Here is a 25,343-nt window from a genome sequence, read left to right as displayed (position 1 = left end):
AAAAATGCTAAGGCAGAAAGATTCATATTACATTTTTCATTTTCCCATCAATATTTTTCACTTTTGAGAGTCATCCACCATGCTCTACCACTGCGTTTGTTCAATGAAAAAACCCAAATGCCATCTCTGTCAGCATGCCCACTTGTCACTTTGACAAGTTCACAAACTGGTCAGCTACTGATTTTCTGACAGAATTTTTAATGGGATGCTGGGCCATTTGTGTCTCCTGTGAGCAGATTAAGTTCCTGTAAATAAGGTGTGCTGCAGTCAGATAAATAGGCTCCTAAATTCTGAGAAATCTCAGGCACTGCCTCTCCCAACACAATTCACCAAGCACCAATTTCAGGTTTTACCACTGACTCCGTTACCACCTCTCCATCGTACATCAGAGGAAACCTGTCCTTGCACTGTGTAAGGCAGAGATGTATTATTGCTAATAATGCTATACGGCTGTGCTTCTGCCTGAGAAATAAATACAAGACACGCTTGCAATCCACTATCGTTTCAGGGATTTCTCAGTTTAAACAAGCAAAGCGTGACAGCTCATACAATATTTATTAAACTACAGTCTGACCAGGCAGATCCAGAAATATTTCAGTCTCGCTAATCCTGCTGATGTCCAAGCGGCAGCATGCCTTCTCATATTTAATCTTCTAAGATTCAAATGCACCATCTCCCACCACATTCATTTTTATCTCATCCTTTTATTTGCAATATATCACCACTATGAAAGACGATTAATGACAAAAGGGAAAAATCACGGCATTTCACCTTCCCGCCCCTTGCTATGTCTCTCATGCTGGGCCTTTGTCACACATTTGCAAGACCTGTGCCACTTGCGGTTCCTGGATGTCACAACCAATTAGAAGCCCGGTGCGCTTCCTTTCCAAAGGTTTACTTTGAAGCCAGAAATGCCGGCACGAATTCTCAGCTGGTAGAAAACCATATAACTGTACTGAATCCTGAGAATCTGGCCCAGCATGAATGCTGTAACACACAAAGGAGTGATGAGATATACAATTCAGAATTTCACTGCAGGGAAAAAAAAAAAAAAAAAAACCAAAAAAACACATCTGTGTCATTAAATGAGGCTTTGCAGACAGAAAGAAGAGAGACTGGCTTGAAAAACAACTTGAAACTCAGAAACACAACTACTGAGGGAATGCCATGGACTGAAACCAAACTCCAAGGAAGAAGTATTCAAGCATGTTTTGTAATTGGGTGTCTCAATTTCTCCTATGCAGCTTAAAGCCCTACAAATGAGCCTACACACTCAGAATTCATAACACACTTGCACTCTGAAAAGCTCACCTCTGAAAAGTACTGCAAATTAGACATCAAAAACCACTAGTCATCATTTAAACGTCTTTGCCAGAGGCTCAAATTCAACTGATAAATAAATATAATGCCCACTTTACAGCATCAAACCATTTCTCTGTCCAACATCACTTTTATCATACCAGAGGATAAAGCTTCAAAGAACAGAAGTCTTTTCCATTGCCATCAGAAACAGGAACGGAGGAATAAACAATCCAGCACCGAGCAGATTTTGTCTTTACATGTAAGATTTCATTATCTGTATCATTATCTTCACCTAGCAGGTGTTATTACTGGTCATAAATACTATCTCATTTCTTTAAAAAAAGTTATGCAGAAGACACAACACTATGTGTCCCACACCCCACTAAATTCTCCAAAATCCAGTTTCCTATCTGCAGAGACAGACAATCCACTGGTACTAAGTTCCAAGGCACAAGTAAGACTCAGAGATAAAATGTCCAAGAGCTGACAGCTGAAGGTAATTATCCTTGTTCTGAAGGTTAAGTACCTTAATAACTTAGAAAATCTTGTATTTTTTTTTAAAAAGGTGTCACAATTGCCAGAAATAAAATACGACTTATCAAAGCTTTCAAAAAATGTTTCACATGAAAGCATAGGCAGTGCTGTTATTGGAACATATATGTTAAAACTCAGTCAAGCCTTGCTAAGTCCAACATTTTCTCATTATAGGACCCAGATAAAAAGCCACATCTTGCCATATATCCAATTTTATACAAAAATATAGGACTCCTTGGTCAGAATCATGAAAGAATAATCAATGCACTACTTCAGTTAGAAACACACTTCGAAATACTGTGCTATACTCTGCTATCCCTTTATAGTCACCAACACACCAAAACCCCATGCAACACCTTATACTCGTTCCCTGTTAACTGAAATCAATAAAATCCAAAGTTCTGAAATTCCAGAATCTTGTGTTCAAACTACTAGATAACAAACAGCATTTATGTACTGCTTTGCAACACTATTCTCGTATAATTCGTACAAAGAAAGTTATGTAACTAGGCTTTTAAAAACTAACACACTTCTAAGTATGGTACTATTTATCTGGAGTAGGTCTACTCATTACAAGCACGTAGGAACACCTGCTACCTCCAGACAACTGGAAAACATACTTGCAGATGCAGAAATGTCTACAGAAACACTGTTCTTCATAACTCAGTCTCAGTAACCACAACAACAGGACCTCACCAGCAATTCCATGATGAGCTGGCAAATGTGACCCAAGAGCCTGGACTCATAAGCTGAGAATGCGAAGCATGCGAGGATCCAGAGGGCAGGTGACCTGGTGTTTCAGAGATGATGAGCCTGGTGGGCTGCCGAGCACAGCTCTGGCCTCGCAACCTGGGGCCCGAGTGCTGGGAAGGAGTCACACGAGGGCTCAGCCCAGCCAGCACAGCACCATCCCAGCTCCAGTGCCCCACAGGACAGCTCCCCTGCACCTCTCTGGCAATGCCCCACTTCACACCACGCAAACGCCTGCTATGTCATCTGTTTGCTTTTTGCTCAATTTCTGCAGAAAGTACCATACAAATGGACTGGGAGTACAATCCATTTAGAATAAGAGCTTTCTATTTTCAGGTTGATTTTCACACTGAAAAAAAAAAAAAAAAAAGAAAAATTGAGAATACATACACCCCCTCGCCGCAGGTGCCTGAAAGGAAAAATACTTTTTATGCTCTCTATAAAAATAACTGTCTGCTTGTAATGAAATGTCATATTTCCTACATAATATAGAACAATATAGGTTTATACAGTAATCTTCAGTGAAACATCGCTTCACGCTTGAATGATAATGCAATCTCAGCAAAATAAATAAATAAACATAGATACGACTTTCATATGCCCTTCTATGTGATTATATTTTCTTAATTTGAAATACTGACTGTCTGGAGGGGGTTTTTAAACATACCAGACTGTTTCTAAAATTAAACAAGCAAAAAAAGCAAGCGTACACAGTTATTTCAAAGTACAACAGATACAAATCATCTCAGAGCATCAAGTAAAAGCAACTTTCTACCTTCAGCAACACAGAGAAGCAGAAGACATACCTACATCAGAGAGAGACAGCATATTCATTGCTTGATTTTAATTCCTTTTTTTAAGCTGCAAGTCCAAGGAAGAAGTGCCAAACAGAGCAATAGTGCAATTTGCCAGGACAGCCAAACCCAGTTAGCCGCTGCCATCCCGCATTTCTCTGCCTGGCACCATCTCCCCCATTCCCAGAGAGAAAGTCACTTTGCCTTCTCCTCGCTGCCTTGTGCCACGTGAGCCCGTTCAGTCCCCGACCAGCACAGCCCTACCAAGCCAAAAAGAGCTACCAGAGGAACCAGCACCCTGGGCTACACACACTGGGGCTCAGCAGCTGTGGCACAACTCTGGCCAGGACCTGCAGAGGAGGAAGACCACAGCACACTGCTTAGCTGCAGCAAGCCACTATATTTTACCCACAACCACAAATACTCACAGTACTCACTTTCAGCACCTTCAAAGTAAGTCTCAGTTTTGGTTTGGTTTTTTTTTTTTCTACTTCATCATAAGACCAGTCCAGATAAATGGCAGTGCCACTCTGCGGCCAGTGATGTCCGGGCAAGCTTTACCTTGTATGTATGAAACGTACACGTATTTCAGTACACACTAACCCTGTAAGACAACTGGAATTAAGGCGGCACAATAATGCAGGATTAGTATCAGTCCTTACAAACCTGATTTAGGCCCTCAAATCACATCCACTGCTCTATGCATCACCAGCTCTGGCAACTAAAAGTGATAACCTTCAGGGGTTTTGCCACTTGTAGCCCAGAACATATTAGAGGCCCCAAATAAGAGAAAGGGAGAAGCTGGCTTCAGCTCCATTAGATGAAAATTATCACCACACAGAAGCAGGCAAAATTAATTAAGGAAAGGGTAATGCTAGGAAAGCAGGTAAAGTTCTTGCCAAACTTACTTTGATGACAGTGTCAACAATCCATGGTACAATGGGAAGTACTCGACTGTTTAGGCCGGAATTTTAAGCAGTGAAAAATGTGCACCAGTTCTTACAAGCTGAATCCCAATCCTTCCAGGAAATCGATTTTCTTTAATAGATGTTTCCATTAGAGGAAAAATACTAAAACTCAGTTCTAAATCAAGTCCTGTTTTCTAAAGCAACATATAAGTTTCCTCATTCACTAGTTTGCTTCCATACCTTTTCCTTTTACTTCCTTACTTTGTTAGAGAACATACTGTAGAACACATTGCTGTATTGGTACCTTCAATCATTTTAAAGCTATTTGTTTCAACACGCTTTCAGGAGATCTTTTGCACAGTCACTCTGGACAAGCAAGTAAAAATTAACCCTGCAACAACATAGAATCTGGATTTCAACTGAAGCAGTTAAAGAATTGCATATTGCAGTATATTGGCTTTCACTTTGCTAGGGGCCAAATCCAGTAAAACTGAAACTATTAAAAAAAACCACACACACACATGCACACACACAAACAAAAAAACCACCACAGTGGCCCATTTTTCTTAAGTCATCAGCTTTCCAAAAGTTGGAATGAAGAGTAGAAGGAGGGTCCAAAACTAGCAACTGTTAAAGAGTTTCTAAAAGTTGCTCAGGATGAAAAAACATGACGACATCACAAAACCTTTCTTGCTCACTGAAAGGTGCTTCATCAAAGCCTCCAAGTCCAAGTGCACAGACTCCTTTTCTGCACACTGGTCCCACAAATCATCTGTTGAAGAACTGGTCAAAAAAACCCAACCAACCAAAAACAACCACCCAAAACACTACTGGTGATAGATGCCCACTCCTTCCTGCTCCTATAAAGCCATTCCCTCAGTCCACAGAAGTCACAAACAGATCCCAAAGTCCACAGAAGGATGCTAACACCAATCATGGGGACCTTCTCCAAAAGCAGGTCATTTCACTGCCAAGCAGCAAAACGCTTCAAGAAGTTGTCCCTCCCTGCTTAGCAAGGGCAAAATGTAGCTATCTGCAGATAGCACCAATTTTTATTTTAAGCTGTGGGGAGAAAATTCACACAAATTTCTCCTTATATGCGAACAAAAAAAGACTTTGCAACACGCCTCTGTCACAGGAACAGGCACAGAGTCATGCTCTCAGAGCACACTGGGTGCTCAATTCAGCTATCAGCGCTAAGGCTTGAGACAGCCCACATGGCACTGCAGAGAGCCACCAGCCAAGCAGCAGCTTACCTAGACATCACCTATGCATCCGCCTTGCCTGGCACTCACCTACAGTGCTTCCAAGCCAGGCTAAAGCAGGCGACTTAGCAAGCAGTGGGGTACAACCGAGGGAAAACACATGCAAGCTTACATCAGGGTGCTGAGCAGGCTGCTCTCACTGGGACCCCCTGCACTGGTGAGGACGAGCACTGCCTGTTCTACCTGCCAGTAGCCCAGACACATGGGTGAAAACACCCCAACCTTCTTTTAAAAAACACTGCTACCATTGTTTTCTCACGACCACATCTCCTCTTCTAGGTATTCTCACTGGTACAAAAAGGCATTGTAAATGCTTTTGCCTTGCTAGCTCCACTCGGAGTCAGTAATAAACAGTAGGAAATCATGTTCAACAGCACAGCTTTCTAAATTATGATTATTTATTATAAATCACTTTTTACATGTTGCTTCAAACACTGTTTCTCAAGAATAAGATCCGTCTGCAGCGAAATGCTTGGTGATTTTAATATGCAAACCTCCTACAGAGATGATGTCTCTTTTTAATTATTGTTTCGGTTTAATGGGTTTTCATTAAATTAGAGGATGGAGCAATTACCAGGGTGAATAGCTAATGTTACAAAGGTAAGTTCCCATGACTATACAGCAAAGGCAGTTCTGCTAGAGAAGGTGGAAAAATAGTGTAGATAATGTAAACTCTCCTTTTCCTTGATGCAAAAGTACCCTGGCAATAAGTGTTCATATATTGCTGTCATTTTGATATACGTGTTTGTAAACTAGTTTACAACTAGGCTTCTCCTAACAAAATTAATCTAGCACTCAAAATTATATATATATTTCATTTATTTCAGGAAGCTATTGCAAGCCCAATCCTAAAACTCTAGATGCCAGGGACAGCAGAATTTTGAGTCACTGAGGAAATCAGAGACCACTTATCAAATCACAGTTTCTCCCCAACCAATAATTTAGTTGATTTAGTGGCTTAATGTCAGACTCTTCAGCTCTTGAAAATTGGCCTGACTCGAGCACTAGCTAGAATGACCACACTCATGTTAATTAAGTAGTTGTCAGAGAGTCTAAGTCCTTTGTTTGCTGTATGAGCATTTCAAACTGAACCATGGAAATTGAGTACTCTGGAACAGAGTGGCAGATACTACAGGAGGCTTGGAAATGAACACACACCAAGAGAGAAGGCGGCCACCTACGCTTCTCAAGTCCCAGCCAGCAAAAGGTGCCCTACGAGACAGAGAAAGCACCACAGCAGAAAGCTGTAGCAAAGCCTCCATTGAGCAAGTGCCCCTTTTTGACTGCATATGGGTTTCCTGTCTCCAGGGCCCGCCCTTGTCTTTTCCACCCAAATGAACAGAATGACCAAGGAAAGCGCTAGAGTCATCTCTCCTGCAGCAGAAGGGCGAGCAGCAGGCCTGGGCACACGCACAGTGCAGTGACTGATGCTGTCTTGCCCAGTATGGAATAAAAATCAGAAATCTAAGACTGGAAGCTGAACAGCTTTGCCACCAGCTCCCTGCTGAGGACGACAGTGCTAGCCTTGCTAAGGCTACGGATCACCTGTTGCTCCAGGCAGCCACCTCAACTGGTTTCAAACATTTTAAGTGGCTGCTGAGCTCAAGCTCGCCTTCTCAAGTAGGCTCTGTTGTTTCCTCAAGGGACTCATGCTGAAACCAAGAGTACTTACAAATGGTTGATCGCTTAAATTAAATGCTTGGTAGAAATGCTCCAGAAGTTACACTACCACTAAAAGCACATTATCTGCTCTTAAATCATGTGAGTTAATCAAATTACATGTGTTGTTAGTTAATTAGTGCAGGAGTCACTGATTAGAACATCTCTTCCACTGTTTATCTATATTAGATAAGGTATCACATCACTGTGACTATACAGTTAAAGACTGCTATTTGAAAATTTGCAAAATAATAACAACATTTCACCAGGAAGACCACCAGCAACACTGTCAATGTTTGAACAGAGCCACTGGCAATGTATGCAGCACCGTGAAAAATCAGTAATTGCTAAGAATCATTACCAATATGCTGCCCGTTTTGCAGCACTGTCCACTTCAGGACAAGCTAAGCAATTTTTTTCCTCTCCTTCTACAAAACATTTTCAGGTATGCTTAAAGTCACAGATCCAAAAAAACGCAGAAATTACTTTTAAAATTATAACTTGTACTGAATTTGACAGAACATGTTCTTCAACCACATTTGTTCAAAACAAACTCAAGCTGGTACCAGAAGGTGAGGAGCACCTAGAACCAAAAATTAGATATAAAAGCCCAGTTTTGCAAATAAGTACTAATTGTAGTTTGGACTTAATTTCCTCCCACTATAACCCTTAGTGTGCTTGCAATCTAGAAACAAAACATAGATTATTCAATAAAGCATGCAGAAAGATTGATCCATTTGCATTTTTAAGCAATATGTAATAACTCTGATTTCTCATTTAGCACTCTTCCCTCTTTTAGGTAATAATAAATGCTGCCCATATTTTATGGCAACTATTAAAAATAAACAGCAATGTCAAGTACTTATGAAGTGCCTTAGGATCTCTAAGTTTAACATGAAAATGATAGATATAGCCAACAAGTAACCCATAACCTGGATTTTCAAAGAAATTTGAAGTACCAGATCACACTGAAGCAAGAAAACAGCTGAATGCCTGGATTATTTTCACTCCATTGAAAATGCCAAGCTAACATCAGCAAGGCCACACAGAAAACAGAATTTGTCTCCCTGGTGAAAACCTGCATTCTTAAAGGTGTACATCAAACTCCAGTTTTAAATAGTTCATTAACAGGGAATTTTCAGAAAAAACAGAAACCTCTGACTCAATTTCTTCACTTGCAGAGGTTGCAATGCCTAATGCTACTTATGGCAGCTAACAGACCTGGCTACACCTACACAAAGGTTTTAATTTCCAGCCCAGTAAAGCTGTTTATCACATGAATAATCCAACTAAAGGCAATGAAATTATCCATGAAGTTCAAAGTAAGCATATGCTGAAGTGCTCTCTTGGTTCAAAAACTCCCAGTGACAAGGCACTCTAGTGGTCATTTTTTTTTAATTACTTTTAAAGCATTTAGCTCATTTATTACCAGAATCTTATGGATTTTCTTATTCTCTGTATATGATTTGTACAAGCCTTAAACAAATGTGTTCCACAAACTAACTCTCCCTTCTGTTCTCCTTCCCTCAGAAAAATCACTTCCATATTATTGCTAAAGCAAATTAAATCCCGGGTGTCTGTTTTATTTATTAACTGCATGATAATAGCACAAGGCATAATACATTTGTCAAAGCCCCTCTCCACTGAAGTATAATTTCTGCTGTCAGCCTCTTTACGTTTCTATTCAATATTCTAGTTGTCTTTGTTTCTTGAAACACATATAAGCACACGTTCATATATTCTCCCAAAATACGTAGAAATTCTATTTGTGAAGTGTTCCACACACCCCCAACAAAGAATCATAAATACAGCTAACATACTTAGTCATTCTCCACAAGTTTTAAATGAATTATTTGAGAGACTTAAGAATTTTCAAAAAATGTCACAATAATAACTGTTTTATCTTTTTACACCATAATTATGATTTGGAGCATTGCTTTTCTTATTTCATCCAAGCATACCACAACTCATGAATAAAATATGACAACTTTGATAGCATCCATTGCTGTGGGTTCATCCGTAACAGCGAACGTGCTTGGGGTACTAAGAGCTCCCTTTTGCTCCATAAGCCTTTGTTTCTGAAAATAAGCTTTTATTTAAATAGAACTGCCACATGTGTCCCCCTTTTTTGCATTCCTTGCCGCTAGCAATAACACCAGCAATAATGTTTACTTTTTTTTTTTTTTTTACAACTACATTTTGAAACAATTAGGACAGCATAAAGCTAGAAAGACAGAGTATCCCATCTGAAAGCTGGTACTCACAAGACATCAAAAAACATTAAAAGCACTTCCAGCATCAGAGAACAAAAGGTTAACACAGAGAACCATGACTTTTAAATGTGGACACTACTATTACAAAAAACAAACAATTTTATCTGGCTTCATAATCAATTATGATGAAGTAAGCCTAAACAACTTCCACCATTTCCCTAAAAAGATTTCTGTAACTAATACTGCACAGTCCTCCTACCACAACTTGTCCGTAGATTCCCGTAAAAGGAAAACTTGAGAGTAGACTGCAGTACATGAGGATTCCAAATCACTGGCATTTACCAAATTATTCTACAAATATCATGTTTTAAGGCTGTGCTGCTTCATTTTCCAAACAGCATGATGAACATCCGTACAGACCTCCACAGACCAAGAAAAATCATCACACACACAAATCCCATTCTCCTCCCACACATCTTGACTTTGTTATTTTCCCCAGTCCCCAAGAACAGGCTTTAAAATTTCAACATGGTTATGCACAATGAGCCAAAGTGGAGAGAGAGGAGCAGAGGCAGGTCTGAATGCCATCTGTAGATCATCTTTCATCATAGAATCAATGAGTATTTAACCTCCAAGATCCTGTTTTATATGTGCTCTGCTCTCAGAGCATCTTTGCTACCTTCCAGTTTACAAAAGATTAAAAAAATTAAAAGAAAAAACAAAAGAAGGGGGACACCACACAGAACTAAGCTTTACAACACAAACTTGTCTGCTGTAGGAGGTGTCTGCTTCCACTGATGCCAAATGGAAAACTCACAGCTTCAGAGGGCAAGGGGAGGACAGACTCAGTAAAATAATCTATGCAGCTGCAGTGATCCTATGCTATTTTTTCCTATTTATAGCACAGAGCACCAATGGGAAACTCAGCTGTAACTATGTAAGAAATGTTATCATACGAAGAGGGAGGATGAGAGATCTTTAAGAAGCCAAAACATCCGTGCTCAACTACAGTATTTATTGCTCCAAAATAGTGATTCACAGATCCCTGTTGTCAGAACTACAGAACCAACTTTTAACCGGTATGCAACCTACGTAACTAAGGATTTAGGTTAATGTTTTAGTGGAAATCAGGTGCCAAAACCAATTTTGTTGTCCATTCTATTTAAAAAAAAAAATAATAATAATGTTCTGCATTTTGTATCATTGAATAGGCCACAAAAGGCAAGGCAATCACAATATAATGCCATAAACCAGCACAGTACGACATGATTACTTCACACCATTTATGTGGCAAAAATGAAAAATAAGAGAAAAAATGTCCCCCTTGTGTCATTTATACACCCACACTGCAGGTGGCAAGATTAATCTAGAATTTGGCATAGAAGAAGTAGGTTGAGGCCTGAAGTAGCATCTAATTTTTATTCGTGATAGGTAGTTGAAGACAGCAGCGTTTTTCACCACAGGAAATGGTCCATGCCTGGCTCTTGCATGAGGTCTGATTATATCTGCCTTTGTGTACTTTTTAAAGGTACACAATCTTAAAAAAAATAATAAAAATCCTGTTTTAAATTCATGTGATAATAATTTCAAATTACATCACTTCCTTTCAGACAAGTAACATAGCTCTGTTTAGAAGTACTGTAATCAAGCAGGATGAGTAAATAGTCTTATTAAATGGATATTAACACATTTCTACTAAAATTGTTTTAAAAATCAAAGAGATCCCTCTTGGGGTCAAAGTCAACAACAATGGGCCACTTTGTTTCATTGCCTACGGCGAGAACCCAATTCTCCAGCATTGCTTTCCATCCCACTACACTTCAAGCAGTTTTAACTCAGCAGTGCCAGGTAATACTCTGATTCTGCTCTCTTCTACCCCAGCATCTGTCCAACAACCCAGACCTGCAGTATCAGGTGCAGGGCAGGATTCTCCACCCAGAGATACTCAGCGCTGTTCTGGGACTCTCCTCGAGGCAGCACAACTCAGGTACCAACTCTGTTTCACCTCAACTTCCCAGGGCTCTGACTAGCACACTGGCCTGTTTGGCAAAATATCGCAGAACAGTAGTCTCACTCCAGTTTTATAGTCAATTTACTAAACAAACAGTTAATACAAGTGTATTATATGCCATATGATATAACTTGAGAGCATCGGTTTGCCAAAATCCTTTGCAGGGAATAAAATTTTTGCCGAACCTCTATTCTGATGAAGATACAAGAAACTCAAACTGTTACTCTTTCTCATCTAAATTGATTTACTTTCATTGTAAGGACCTAGATGCTCACCCAGTGTGGAACGCAACACTTTGCTAGCACCACCAGAAACTAATTTCTGCATCCCCTTCTCTGCCCACTGAAGAGCCAAGACCTTTTGTTTCTTTTCTGCTTATCTTCATTACAGGACTTTGTCAACAGGTTGCCAGAAGCATTCCAAGCTTTTAGCATACTACAGAAATACTGAAGTGCTTATCCCACTTCCCCTCTGTACTTACCACGGTGGCAATGAAGATAGACAAGCAGCACAATTATTGTCTCCCAGGAAAGCAAAAATAACTGCCAAGGACAGAGGCAATGTGTGCTCAGAATTCTTTCCTAATCATTACAGACATGATGGCAAACCCAAAAAAATGTCAAGTAACAGAAGGCGGCATGACAACATTCAGGATGAGGGGGAAAAGGAAAAAAAAAAAGAGAAACAGAAATTGGTCACTGTCATTTAATGTGACTAGGCTTCTATTTCAGTCTACACTTATTGAGAGGGGGGTAGGGGTGCTTGAAACAAGAGAATATGGAATAAGAAACTCTGCAAGGATTTACAAGTTAAACCTTCATATCAGTATGCTGGATAAATTGTACGCCTAGACAGGTTTCTAACATAATTCAAACATCAAACAGGTGTGGAAACATCCAACACTGGATGGGTATATACAAGTATTTTAAAAACTGCTTCTGGGAACTGAAAAGTTAACAGTGGTTTATGTGTCTTCAAAGCCTCAAAGCATTGTTCAATAATTATGTCTCAAGTGATCTCTAATTTCCTCCACTGAAGACAATTCATCTCACTCATTCCCTCCCAGCTCATTGTATTCCAACTCCAGATCATTTCTCTGCTCTGGAAATGGTCAGTTTTGCAAAGGAAAAAAAAAAATAACCAAACCCACATGGCCTAATGATTTAACTGAGAAAAAAAAAAACCGTACATTGTGTATACAAAACACATTAAAACATCAGGTATATTAAAAAAATAAATGTAAATTATGAGTTAGATGTTAGGATTAAAAGTCTCACAGGCAAAGCTCGCTGAACCCTCTGGTGATGCACATTCCGACACTGTTCTTAATTACAGGATCACACACAGCTTTCCAGAGGGCCCATGTCTCAGTCCCAGTGCCCAAAGTAAAGAACAGAGAGCAAAAAATATTTAACAAACAAGGATCTGAAATTTTGCTTTATTTTTATCATTCAAGGCTCACTTGGAACTGTAAATCCATGGTGTTCAAATCCTCCTGTGAACACAGACCATGACCGAGTTAATTATTCTAGCGCAGTATCCAAGACCTGTACAATTATTAATGAATTCTTTTTATACAACTGTTGTTAGAGCAAAGGGCATTGGTACCTCAACTTTACAGGCGAACAACCAAAGGACAACAAAATCAAGTTTCTAAATCACTAATAAAAAAATGACATTATCCAAGATGTAGCCTCTAAAAACATTTGTTAAATATTAGCACACATCACAGATACTTTACAGCACTACCACATCTGAAGTTCCAGTGCTTTTCCCTGTTTTGCCATCCTAATGCCACCTCCACCTTAAGCAAACCTGCCAGAGAAGTCACAGTTTCCTGCATTCCCTTGAGCGCAGCCAGCCCAGCTGTTAGCATCTTATTTTATCTCTTATTTTATCAGTGCTTTACAGAGCAGCTTTGACAAAGGGCTGAAAGCACCGAGGGAACTCTCTGGCAACCCTCCAGGACAGTGGGCAGCTGCCACAGCTCCGAAGGGCCAGGCTGGAGCTTGTAAAAGGCAGAGGGACAACCCCAAGGGACAAGCTCAGAGGCCAGGTGAGGAACCCGCTCTCCAGAGAGATGGGATGGGCCCTTCTCCTCACCACACCACAAACCTCCATCGCAGGGGAAGACCTATGCTGGCCTTGTCCCCATCATCCCCACACAGCCACCGGTCATGAGCCACCACCACAGGCGAGCAGAGGCGTCCATCACTGCCTCCAGAGCCAGCGAGCCCTGAAAGCGGAGCAGCTTCAAGTAAACCGCCAACTCTGCAGTCTCCTGGCAAGAGGAGAGCCTCAGAAGGGAGATTGCAGCAGGAAGAGAAGGGAAACAGTCAAAATTCAGCACCAAGGAAGCAGCAACACCTGAAACACTACCACATTGTCAGGGCATTTGGCAGCAGCTGCCTTTCCCTCCTCAGGTCCCAGGAACATGGGACAAGGGCCCCGCACGTGACACAGGGTAAAACCCCAAATTCACCCCACCCCTGTGGAAACCAGCACAGACCTGCACAACAGGGCACCTAACGGAAAAAAACTCTCTCTTTCCTTTTAAATAAAAATAAAAATTCACAAGTTCAAGGAGCTTGCAGAGCATCCAACATACTTGTACTGCGTGGTGAGGTGCCGGCGCCTTGTGAGAAGAAGCAGGGGCTGCCCCCTGCAGGACATGGCTGGTTCCCGCCGGTTCCAGCTGGTTCACGCTGGTTCCCGCCACCCTACCTCAGGGCGCAGCCCAGCCCCTCAGCCTGGCCGGCAGCGCCTCACAGAAAGCCTATTTTAAAAGGAAAAAAGTCTCTTCCAGCTGGATGGAAGCAGCAAGTGGTTGCACAGGCATTCACCCACAAGCCCAGACGGGCAGTGGGCAATAGCTGGTTAAAAAATAAATAATAATATTCCCTTCTTTTCCACCAGCACAAGGATCATCATCTGCTTTGCGAATGGCACCTAAGGGCACGAAGCAGGAGCCAGCCACCCAGGGAGGTGTGCCCAGAGGCTCTGCTCCAAAACCTCCCACAGCCCAGCAAGGCAGGATATTCAGATGCCACCAGTCATGGAAAAGGCACCAGAGCTACTCTCTTTTACGACAGCTGAAGGCTGCACAAAGATTTCGAGCCACCCATGTTGTGCTTTCCTGATTTTACTGCTACCATAAGATTTCTGCTCTGTAAACACAATACTGCTTATACTTAATATTTGCTATAAACATACCAGGAGAGATGACACAGAAAGCAATGACTCTCATTACATTAACTCATGTGAAGATCGACCGATGCCCTGAACTCCAAAATAAAGTTTCTCCTTCCTACTCCCTACAGACCTCTCTGCCGTCCACCCCAGAAAGACAAATTGCAAGTTTACTCCCCCAGCCGTTACCTGCTCCCGCTCATTCAATGCCTGGCTCTTGTTTGAGCTCTGCAGCTCGCACACCTTGCCCATGACACTGGCATAATGGAGCTGTAACACCTGAAGTGGATTAAAACCTCAGCCACAGGACACAGGTCACAGAGACGCAGGTGAGAAGATGTTCACACATGGATGAACGAAGGCAGCAGCCTACTCACCAGGCCTTGGAATTTCCTGGGCACACACGTAGCCAGGGCATAACAAATGTATCCTGAAGACTGTCCGAGCAGAAGCAGAACTAACATTCCTAATATAAAGGTTATGTGCCCACTCCTGATGACAAGATCAACTTACACAGTTTTCCTTACCCATCAAAGTCAAAGCATAGCAAATCTGGCTAGCAATCAAACCCCTCCAACATGGGCACTGCAAACGCTGACTTTTAGAACTCGCACTCCTACAGTGGGATCTGGAAATACCTCTACTCTCTAAGTGAGGAATGAGCACGTCAATGCGGAAGGTATCTAAAGAAAAAAAAAGTATCCATAACACACTGAGAGAGGGCTGTACTGCATCTGGAAGCCCAAACGAGTCTGCTGGGAGGCACCTCGACCCGCCCTGGGACTGCAGCTTTGCTCTCTCTTTTGGCCTGAAGCAGGACAGCCCTTTTGTCTCAGGAACTCAACAAGATTCGCTCTTTTCTCACAAAAAACACTACCTTTCTCTGTACTTTAAGATACTTGTTATTCTTTTACCTTTCCTGCTGGAGCCACAGCTGTACAGAAAAGAACTTGGCAATCACCAGCACAAAATGGGAAGAAAGAGCATGACTGAACTCTGTGCTGCAGGAGCTGCAGGCCAGGTGTTTCTCTTACAAACCCAGTGGTTGTTTAAGACAAGTTAAAGAAACGGTCAAGGAAGAAAGGACTACATATAGCTAGACTTTTAAACAGTACCTGGTGGTTGATTTTACTGAGTGCTGTACATAGTACACATAGTAAAAAGACCATTCTTAATTTAAAGACTTAAGTTGGAAAAAAACGCCAGATTGCTAGGAAAGGAAACAGCAAAGCCTTAATAAACTTGGGGAACTGTTTTGTAAGTAAAGGCTTTAAGCCTCTCTTAGTGCAAAAGAGATATTGAGAGAAGAAGAATTAAGAAGGAATAGGCATAGCTGACAGGTTGTAAAAGGAATAAAATTTTACTTCCCCAGTGAGAACTGAGCACAGAACAAAAGTCAGACTGGTTAAAGTAATCACATAATTTAACAGCTAGGTTAAAAATTGGGCTCAGCCTACCTAGAAACAGGACGACCAGGTAAGGACCTCCTCCTGCCTTATTTATAATGAAAGCCTTTCTCTGCCACTGAACTCAAGATCCTGCTGAGGTTTCCACCCACAGGGTAAAAACAAGCCCTGCTTCCCTGCTCTCTGAAACACAGAACAGGACTGAGCCCCGCTACGTAAGCCATGCCTCATTTTTTTTTTTAATGTACTAAAATTTATAATCCTGTTCCAGGAATTTCAGTACCATTTTGTCACATTTGTAAGATACTATTTACAGATGTATTTCACTCAGCATTTCTAAGATGTTATTGTAATGCATTAGGTGGAGGATTAATATTTTCAATACAGATCTTTGAAGCAGATTTCCCACCCACCCTCAGAACTGTTTCCTTGAATTCTTTGGACTCCTGGTTGGAAGAAAGGAAATGTGGGGTCAGACACCGGAATCTTGAGTGCCCTGGTCTCTAAAACCACTCAATAATCTCCACTCACCCTCCTTTATCCCTTCATGCTAGAACAACCCATCTGGACACACAGCCTTTTTTCATCACTCATTTCTATAAATAAATAAAAGATAAATAATCAAGACACCATAACGTTAGGATCTTAAGAGTCAGACTGTTTGCAGAATTGCAGTTATGAGCACTTGCGCTGCTTTTTGGATTCCCTCATCCCCATTTCACAGACAATGTAACTGAAACACACAAATAATGGAACCGATGGATCAAAAATCCAGCTGAAACACTCTAATAATCAAAGTCCATGCCCAACAGGACCACTTAGACGACTACACTTAATTATAGGTTTCTATGCTTTTCTGAATTGGGAACAGATTTACTTGCCCAAAGGCACCCACATCTCTCTATTGCCACTTTGGTTCTGTGATGCCGTCATATGATTTTCAACACTACTGAATTTGTTTCTTTGCTTGTAAAGCTGCTTCACGCGGAACTTTGTGTTTCATCCATTACTACCTGTATTATTGTAAAATCAGAATACTCCACTGGTCCCACCGAGGTTGTCTTGGACTGAAATCGCTAACTGTCCAGGGAAAAGAGTCCCTCTACATTTTCTCCAGCATAAATCAAATCATGACATCACTCCCCAGACATTCTGTAACAAATAATACATTACTCTAAGACAGCTAACATCACTGATAGAAAAGCTAATTAAAAATAATAGTTTCTCTTTCTTTTGTGCATGTCTTCCCATCACCACACTTCTTCATTTCTCCTTTTTGCTTCTAAATGCAACGGAAAGAATGGCCAAAACTTATTTCAAAAACTTTCATTCACAGGAAAACATTTCTCTACCTCAAAGATGTAGACTTCCAGGGACATACAAAGGAACACTCTCAGTTTGAACACCTCTAGTAAAGACATTTTAGGAAATACATCTGAGAAGACAGAAAACGATCCACTTTGCAGAAGCTCAGAGCCCTGTTACATTGCTGCAAGGGCACTGCCAAAGGTGGTGGGCAAAACTCTCCCTATGAAAACCGCACACCAAAGAACATAGAACCATAGAATAGTTTGGGTTGGAAAAGACCTTCTGAACATGCAAATATTAAAAATTCATAATCATAAAATCACAGAGTGGTTTGGGTTAGAAGAGACCTTAAAGATCATCACACTCCAACCCCCCTGCCATGGGCAGGGACACCTTCCACTAGGCCAGGTTGCTCCAAGCCCCGTCCAACCCTTCCAGGGATGGGACATCCACAACTGCTCTGGGCAACCTGGGCCAGTGCCTTACCACTCTCACAGTGAAGAATTTCTTCCTAATATCTAATCTAAATCTACTCTACTTTCAGTTTAACATACTCACAAACTCTTCTCATTTCCTAAACTAGGAAATCCTCAGTGATGAAAGCCTATGAGTGAAGTAGTCTTCTCACGTGGCTGCACGTTCAGCCATCAGCCCACCAGGTGAGGCAGGTCCTCCCCTGCTCGGAGCCCCAAAGGCAACACCGGAGAAGCATGACACAGTGAGGCACAGCATGCATTCACTACTTGCCTATGGTAAGAAATAATCAAAGCAGAGCTTTGCTGAAAGGACCACATCTTGGAGACTGGAATAGTTAGTCCAAGAGGACACAGTAACTTTGAACTAAGCACTAACTTCCAGTCTTTCCCCTCTTCTGTGAGCGTCAGGTTACCTGGGTTTTTTTCTGTGAATCTTTGTAGCAAAAAGTATTACTTTAACTCAGACACAGAAGTTGTGCATACATTGCCCCGAGTTCTATATTGGGTTTACTGTATGGCAGATAAAAATCAAAATAAAGTATCTCCCAGTCCCAGCCAAAGGATGTGGCACACAGCCAGACTGCAGTTGTAAAGTAAGCCACCTCTGTTAAGTCAAAGGGAATTCACACAGCTGCCGACACACCACTGACATTTAGCAAGTAACAGATACAAACAAGAAGGGAAGCAGCCAACAGGGCAGCCTTGGACTTCCCTCCCATCTGACAGCAGCAGCAGCAACAGATCCCTCACAGACCTCTCTCAGGCTGCAGTAACAGACCAGAACTCTTCATTCTTCTCCCACCCCAAGGGCTAATGAGGTTAACTGAAGGGAATAATTTTCCCAAGCCATCTTCCAAGAAATTCTATACTAGAGGCAATACCTAAGCACAAGGCTATTCCTGCATGCATTAGCAAAAAGCATTTCTGTTGCGGGAATTAAAAAAGTTTTATTTACCTAACATTAGACTTCAAACTGTTTGTTCACTTTGTACAGTCCCATGAACATCTAACTTCTAATTTTTCTACTCACGTGCATTTTACAAGCTCTACCTTTTTTACACTAGTCTTCTCTACGTTTGTAAACTGCAGATGGGGTCCTCCAAGGCAAAAAGAACAGAACATCTAGAACATCTTCACTATTAACCTTTCAAAGCTACTTTCAGTATCAATGGTTTCAATCGGTGTCCATAAAAATACATCTCAGTCTTCTTCCCTGCAACTCTGACCACTAGCCTGTGAAAACTTACCATAACGGTTTGTCAGTGTGGGTGTGATTAACTGCATGGAATAGCAATTGGAAATACCAAAATATTCTAAGTCATTTAGGCCATTGCAGTCCTTAGAGGAATGACTCTCATGTCATTTGTCCATAATATAATACAACATAACCTGGAGTCAGGGTATCGAAAGAAAAACAATTGATACCTTTAAATGAATAAATTAATGGTCTTCTGGAAATGAATCTGAGAATCCATGAAATCAGTGAAAGTCACGCTACTCATTGTATCGCAGAAGACTGGATATATGACTAACAAATTCTGAGGTCGTCTCCAGAAGTATCTCTGCTCTGGCTCCTAAACTGCTCTTGGCCAGGTGAAGAATGAACTATGATTATAAACCCGCTTCTTTTATTACTTACAATAAAGTCGGTTAGCATTGCAGATAAAGAATGAAAGCTCAAAGAGAGCATAATCATTTGCCTCTAAAAACAGCTATAGAGGTCAAATATCAAAAAATGAGACACTAACATGCACTCTTCAACACAGAGTAAAGCACAATAAAGAAAAGACAAACATGGGAAGTCTCCACAATAAAAATGTTCCCAGCTGGGCTTTAATATATAGGTTAATCTCAACTGATATAAATGTCTTTCTCCCCTAACAAGCATACTGTAGCAACTCAGTGCTACATGGGACATCGGCTCTTAATCTGCACCTCACTTAAATCCATGGTAAAATCTGTTATTTTATCCAGAATTTCACTCACTAAAAATACAAAAAACACACAACACCATTTTAAAACACTTCACAAGCATTACCTTAGAATATTGAATGAAAAAAATCACAATTCAAAGGGACATACTCTGCATCTGGTTGGTACTCAGCTTGGACAGTTGAATGTAATACTGTTCAATTTTCTCATTGTAACCATTTCCACAAAGTTGATGACAGTCTTGCTACACGTTACTAATCAGCATCAACACATTAAATGCTTCCTCAGTTACATAGCTTCAGCTCTGTGTGTGTCTGTACGTGTACAATCACAGAAAGAACGTACACAAGAATACAACCGAGTCCAAGCCTTAGCACCACGCTGATACATTTAGTTAGAAATAACTACCGGGGAGTGTTGAAAATCTACCCAAAAATAGTTCCCCTAAAGGCCTCTAACCTCAACTACCTGGCAGCACGCTAAAAAGAAACCAAAAATCCATACATATTTCAGGAAAGTAACAAGAACTATTTAAAAAAAAATAAAAATAAAAGCGGCAGTTAAGTAAGACCACTATTACAGGGCATCAGTTAGGCATCAAAGCTCTTATGAGCTCATACAGACAGAAGTGAGGTAAAAGAATTGAGGATGTTTCTCTCACCTTGGAATAAAAATGCTTTGCTGGCATTGTGTAGTCCTGACACTTGTGTTACCCCAAGGGTTGTATTCACAAGATCCAATTCTGTGATGATATCAATTTGTAAGTCAGGATCCATTCCAAATCCTACAGCTGTTCAAGGCAGAGGAGAGGGGGGAAGAGAGAGAGTTAGATCAATTTTTATTTCAAATCTGGTAATGAAAAGAATGGAGATTATCTAACACAGCCATTTCTAGTACCTTTACAGTCACACACCGTATACTTACTTGTAAGACAGTAACTCTGCTGCACAAGAAAGAAAATATTCTTTTCCAGTTCTTTCAATTAAACTGTTTCCTTTCCTACACACAAGTTAACACATTCTAAAACTGATACATTAATTCAGATCTTCATAAGGCTAAGTAATAAATAAATAAAAGCATAACCACCTATGCAAAAAGATTAAAGAGATTTGCAGCATTCATCTGCTGGCCACACTATTTCCAGGGAGAAGGGAGGACTGAAAATTCCTCTCACATTTCATACCTAGCTGTGACTAACAGATCAAGCCACATAGCTCATAGTCTGTTTTCCAAAATGAACAAAATGATCTTGACTCACAAAACTGTTTGACATGGCTTTGGAAGCGCACCTCCATTTTTCAGCACAGCCAGCGCCTGAGAGGTGTGCCAAAGCCTGCCTACAAATCGCAGACATTCATTCACCTAAACTAGCAGTAGCACCTCCTTGGTCTGCAGGAGCACCTGCTGGAGAAGCACAAATTTAAACCTAAAATTTAAAAATGGCTTAAGCCCAGGAAAAGCCTGTGCACTCGAACTAGCAGGGACCTGATGGGATTGACAGAAAAGACACAGACTTAAGCGGTTTGAAGTTGCTGTTTTCAAAAGTTCAGAGCAACTTGATGGTTATGGCTCACCAAGTTCATTAAACCCATTTCCTTTTTCTAGGGATGGGAAGAGGCCAGCCTGACCACAGCGTCCTTCTCAAAAAAGCAATAAGTGTGATATGAGATCTGTGCCTGAGACATAGGTCAAATATCTCCTGTGGGATCTGACCACTTTCCTAATGATTTTTTTTACTAACATCATTAGTAACGGGAACAGGCTGCAAGAATGAAATCCTGACACAGCTGAAGTTAATGGTAGAAGTCTCACTGACTTCCGTAGAGCAAGGACATTACCTGTAAAGCTCATCAGATTGATTTCCACTGAGTGGACTTCACGTTCAGGTCTAAATTGCTTCATTTCTTATTCTAGGACTGTGCTTCTGGATCAGTTAAGCAGCAAATATTCTAGTTTGATTCTTTGAAAGGCTCTAAGAAATTACTGAGGTGTACAGAATGAACAAGAAGTTATGTATTATCATAAATCACCTGTACCATAGCCCTTCCCCCTTTCCTTTACTCAAGCATTAAAACTTGTTGGAACAAAGTGTCGTGCTAATGCAAAGGATTCTACTGCACAAGGGGCAGAGTAGTAAAAAAAATTGAAAAGACAGCTTTAGAGGTCTCTAGCAACCTTAGACTATAAAGACAATTAAGATCTAGAGGCATCTAGCAGAACTAAAGCTCCAAGAGCGCTGACATATCCAAATGAGTACATACACAGTGCTCTCATAAGGATGTAGGAATAAGTACCTTTTCATAGAAAATTAAAATTAGGGAATATGAACCCAGATAAACTTCTCCCAAGGTAAAAGGTTCCCAGATAATCAGCCACATCATCAGGCTTTTAGCACTATCTTTGACCTCACCCACGCTAGACGCTCAGGCACTGAACAACCACAACTGACACCGTGCACGCTGACGGACCAAGAACACCTTCTTCCCCTTCTGGAAGAAGCATTGGCATTAAAAGGCAGCCAGCCAGGTCTTCTGGTCCCAAATCATTCACACACAGTCAAGATGCTACTGAAGAAACGTACCCACCCCGCCGTAGCCAACATCTGCCAGCATCTGCTTTCCTTTAGTCTATCTCCCTCCGACTAACAGAAGAGAACTTAGCAACCTATTGATTCCCAACCTACAGCAACTCTTCAGTGCAAGGGCTGCAGCCTACAAACTCCAGACACAAACACACTATAAATACCCGGAGCAGCTTTGGGCTGACACCAACATAAAATCAAAGAATGTTTTAGAAAAAGGAAAAAAGAAAAAAAAACACAGAAGGACAACTTAATTCATCTAAGATTTTCAGTCCAAAGAAAAGCAGCATACTGTAAACTGCGAGAACCTACCTATCAGGAAAGATAGCGTCTTCTGTCTCTGCCAAGAACAGAGCATGCTGTTTCTCATTTGAAAGGGGTTAGATCCACTCAGATCAGCAAAAATCTACTCATACGAAGGAAGATCAAGTAGGGACTAAAACTTGCTCAGTGGAAAGGACACGCTATGTCCAGTAAGACAAATCTTGCTGCCATTGAAGTCAGTGAAAGCTCAGCCACAGTCATCAAAACGGGTGAGGACAGAAACCACATCTAGCAAGTATAGGCACTGCCATAAATCACAGTAGCTCCACTGCTCTATTAAAGCTGTTTATTCCAGCCTGAATACCCAAGGCTCAACAAGTATAGATCACTGTAGCTCCACAGGCTTCGATTTATGCCAGTGAAGGATCTTGTGTGACAACTTCAGTGTGCCCCCTTCCAGCTTCTAAAATGCTTTCAAAAACAGAGACTATTTCTAATGTCACAGCAACTATTTACAAAAGCCTACATTGCTTTAAATACCTAATCATTTTCTTGTGCTGGTTCTTCAAACTGCAGCAGGCACTCAAAAGCCTAGTTAATAATTAATAAACAACAAATCAGCAGCTTCAGTATGATAACCAAGTCTCCTTTTCCCCTGTGGTCTCCCACAGTCTATCAGAAAGATACCACAGGCATATCATCCGCACTTGCGACTAGTATTTTATGCTGCCTCACTTCAGTGACACAAGCAGCTGGAACTACTGCTCCTTTTTGAAGTAAAAATTAACCATCAACTCATCTGCTTGCACTGGAGAACTGTGCAAAGCCTGGGCCTGATCGTGATCCTGAGTGCTATTGCTTTCAATTCCTATTTAAATTAATTGGGCCATTCCCCTTGAATCAGTGGCTTAAACAAGCAAAAGTCCAAATGATTCAGTCAGGGGGGCAGGACCAGAAACCACCTCAGTACTTGCTGGATTTGGCCCAATGTGAACTGAAGGCACTACAGCAGATTACAGGATTAAGCCATATAATTATGAATGATGTCACTAGGAAATCCCTAAAAGAAATTAATTCTGCCTTACAGCTCCAACAGCTTGTATTCTCTGCTTGCTCCTTTATCACCTACACCCAAGCACCAGCAATCATGCCATGCTCCATCTAGCTAATGTGCAGCCATGCAACGTATGCAGCACATTTATAATTTCCTCAACATGTGTAACATGCTATTTGGGGATGGAAAAACTTTAAGTAAAAGCACACTCAACGCAGCCGAGTCATTTCCAGCTCAAACGCTCCAGCCATCGCTCAAACGGTAAAGAGTAGGCTCTAGAAGCGGCATTTTGCTCTTTCCTCTCACAACTTTAGTGGCAATTGTTGCACACAAAAGAACTTTCCGAGTGGCTTCGCAATTCCAAGTGGCGGAGTTTCGGGTCCTGCTGGCCATTGCAAATGCCTGTGCGCGCTACTGGCAGTAACGCCAACTACGGAAGGGACAGGTGGCATTTTCTTGCAACTACTCTTCTGTCACACCCCTCAAGGTCTGCAGATTTTGATGAGGTCATAATTACCGGAATTATAATTTTAAAACATCGATTCCTTTGCGCTTCTGATAATCGTGCTGGGTGATTTTCTTCAGCACAGCAACCAACAAACGTCCCCCTGACTAGCTCCAGCCGCGGCACACCGGTACCCGGGGCAAGGGGAAAGAGAACAAAGCCTCCCCGAGGAGCAAGGGACGGCACTTCGGCCGCGCAGCGCCCTAGCAATAATGCAGCGGGCGTATCACCGGCAGAGTAACGCCCTCGCCCCCCGCGCCCGCTCCGGCGGGCAGCACCGCCCGGCCGGACCCCAGCCCCGCTCCGCGCCCCGCTCCCCTCCCCGCGGGGCGCAGCGCTCCCGCCGCTCTCGGAAAACTTTCCCTCGGCCGCCGCACGGCACCCGCGGAGCGGCCGCCCCCCGGGGCTCCCCGCCGGGGACACCCCGCGCTGCGCTCCGCGCGGCCAGGGACGGCCAGCCCCGCCGCGGCGGCAGCCGGCAGAGCCGCGGCCGCGCCCGCTCCCCGCAGCGGGCACAGCCCCGCCGCCGCCCCGCAAAGTTTCCGCCCGCCGCCAGCGCACTCCGGGCGGCGGCCCCGGCCCTCGCTCCCCGGGGAGGCGGCCAGCAACCTCGCAGCCCCGGCCCGGCCCCTCACCTGCCCCGGCGGCGGCCGCACACACCCAGAGGAGCAGGAGGAGACCCATCGGCGCGGCGCGGGCGGCGGCGCCCGCCTCCCTCCAGGCAGCTGCTGCGGAGCCGCGCCGAGCCCAGCGGAGCCCAGCGCAGCCTCCGACGCGCGGAGCCGCTCCGGCAGGCGACGGCGGCTCCGCCCGCTGCCCAGGCGCGGCCCCGACGCCCCCGCAGCGGGGCTCCCCGCCCGCCCCCCGCCGTGACGCGCGGCCCCCTCGGGCCTCGCCAGCGCCGCCGCCCGGCCACGGCCGCGCCCGGGAGCGGAGCGGAGCGGCCCCCGGCGCAGCGCAGGCGGAGCCCCCCGGCCGCCCCGTCTCCCCCGCTGCCAAACGGGGGGCCCGGCCCGTGTCCCCCCGCGAGGGTGGATTCCCCGCGGACGAGAGATCCCGCCGCGCCGCAGCCCCGGGGGGGTGCGAGGTGCGGCCCCGCAGCCCTGCCGCAGGCGTGCGCCGCCGCCTCCCTCCCGGCGTAGAAACAGTGAGAATCGGCCCTTATTAACTATTTAGTCTTAGTAATAATTCA

At 42.8% G+C, this 25,343-nt stretch overlaps 1 protein-coding gene across 4 annotated transcripts in view; it reads right to left on the bottom strand.

Annotated features, from left to right (window-relative positions):
* Positions 1–24,975, bottom strand: part of NELL1 (neural EGFL like 1) — a 292,042-nt gene extending 267,067 nt beyond the window's left edge. For 3 of the 4 annotated variants that reach the window (XM_055722933.1, XM_055722935.1, XM_055722934.1), the window contains exons 1-2: positions 24,787–24,950; positions 20,409–20,537 (exon numbers count right to left, since the gene is read on the bottom strand). In XM_055722933.1, the coding sequence (XP_055578908.1) occupies positions 20,409–20,537; positions 24,787–24,835 (178 nt within the window). In that variant the 5' untranslated portion in view covers positions 24,836–24,950. Of the gene's footprint in view, positions 1–20,408; positions 20,538–24,786 lie in introns of all 4 variants that reach the window. The other variant, XM_055722936.1, reaches the window with a different exon arrangement.
* Positions 24,976–25,343: the final 368 nt, after the last annotated feature.

The sequence above is a fragment of the Falco cherrug genome, chromosome 10 (genome assembly GCF_023634085.1).
Source record: "Falco cherrug isolate bFalChe1 chromosome 10, bFalChe1.pri, whole genome shotgun sequence".
Classification (NCBI taxonomy): Eukaryota; Metazoa; Chordata; class Aves; order Falconiformes; family Falconidae; genus Falco; species Falco cherrug.
The sequence above is the reverse complement of the archived record's forward strand: the minus strand, read 5'-3'. Positions and strand labels throughout refer to the sequence as shown.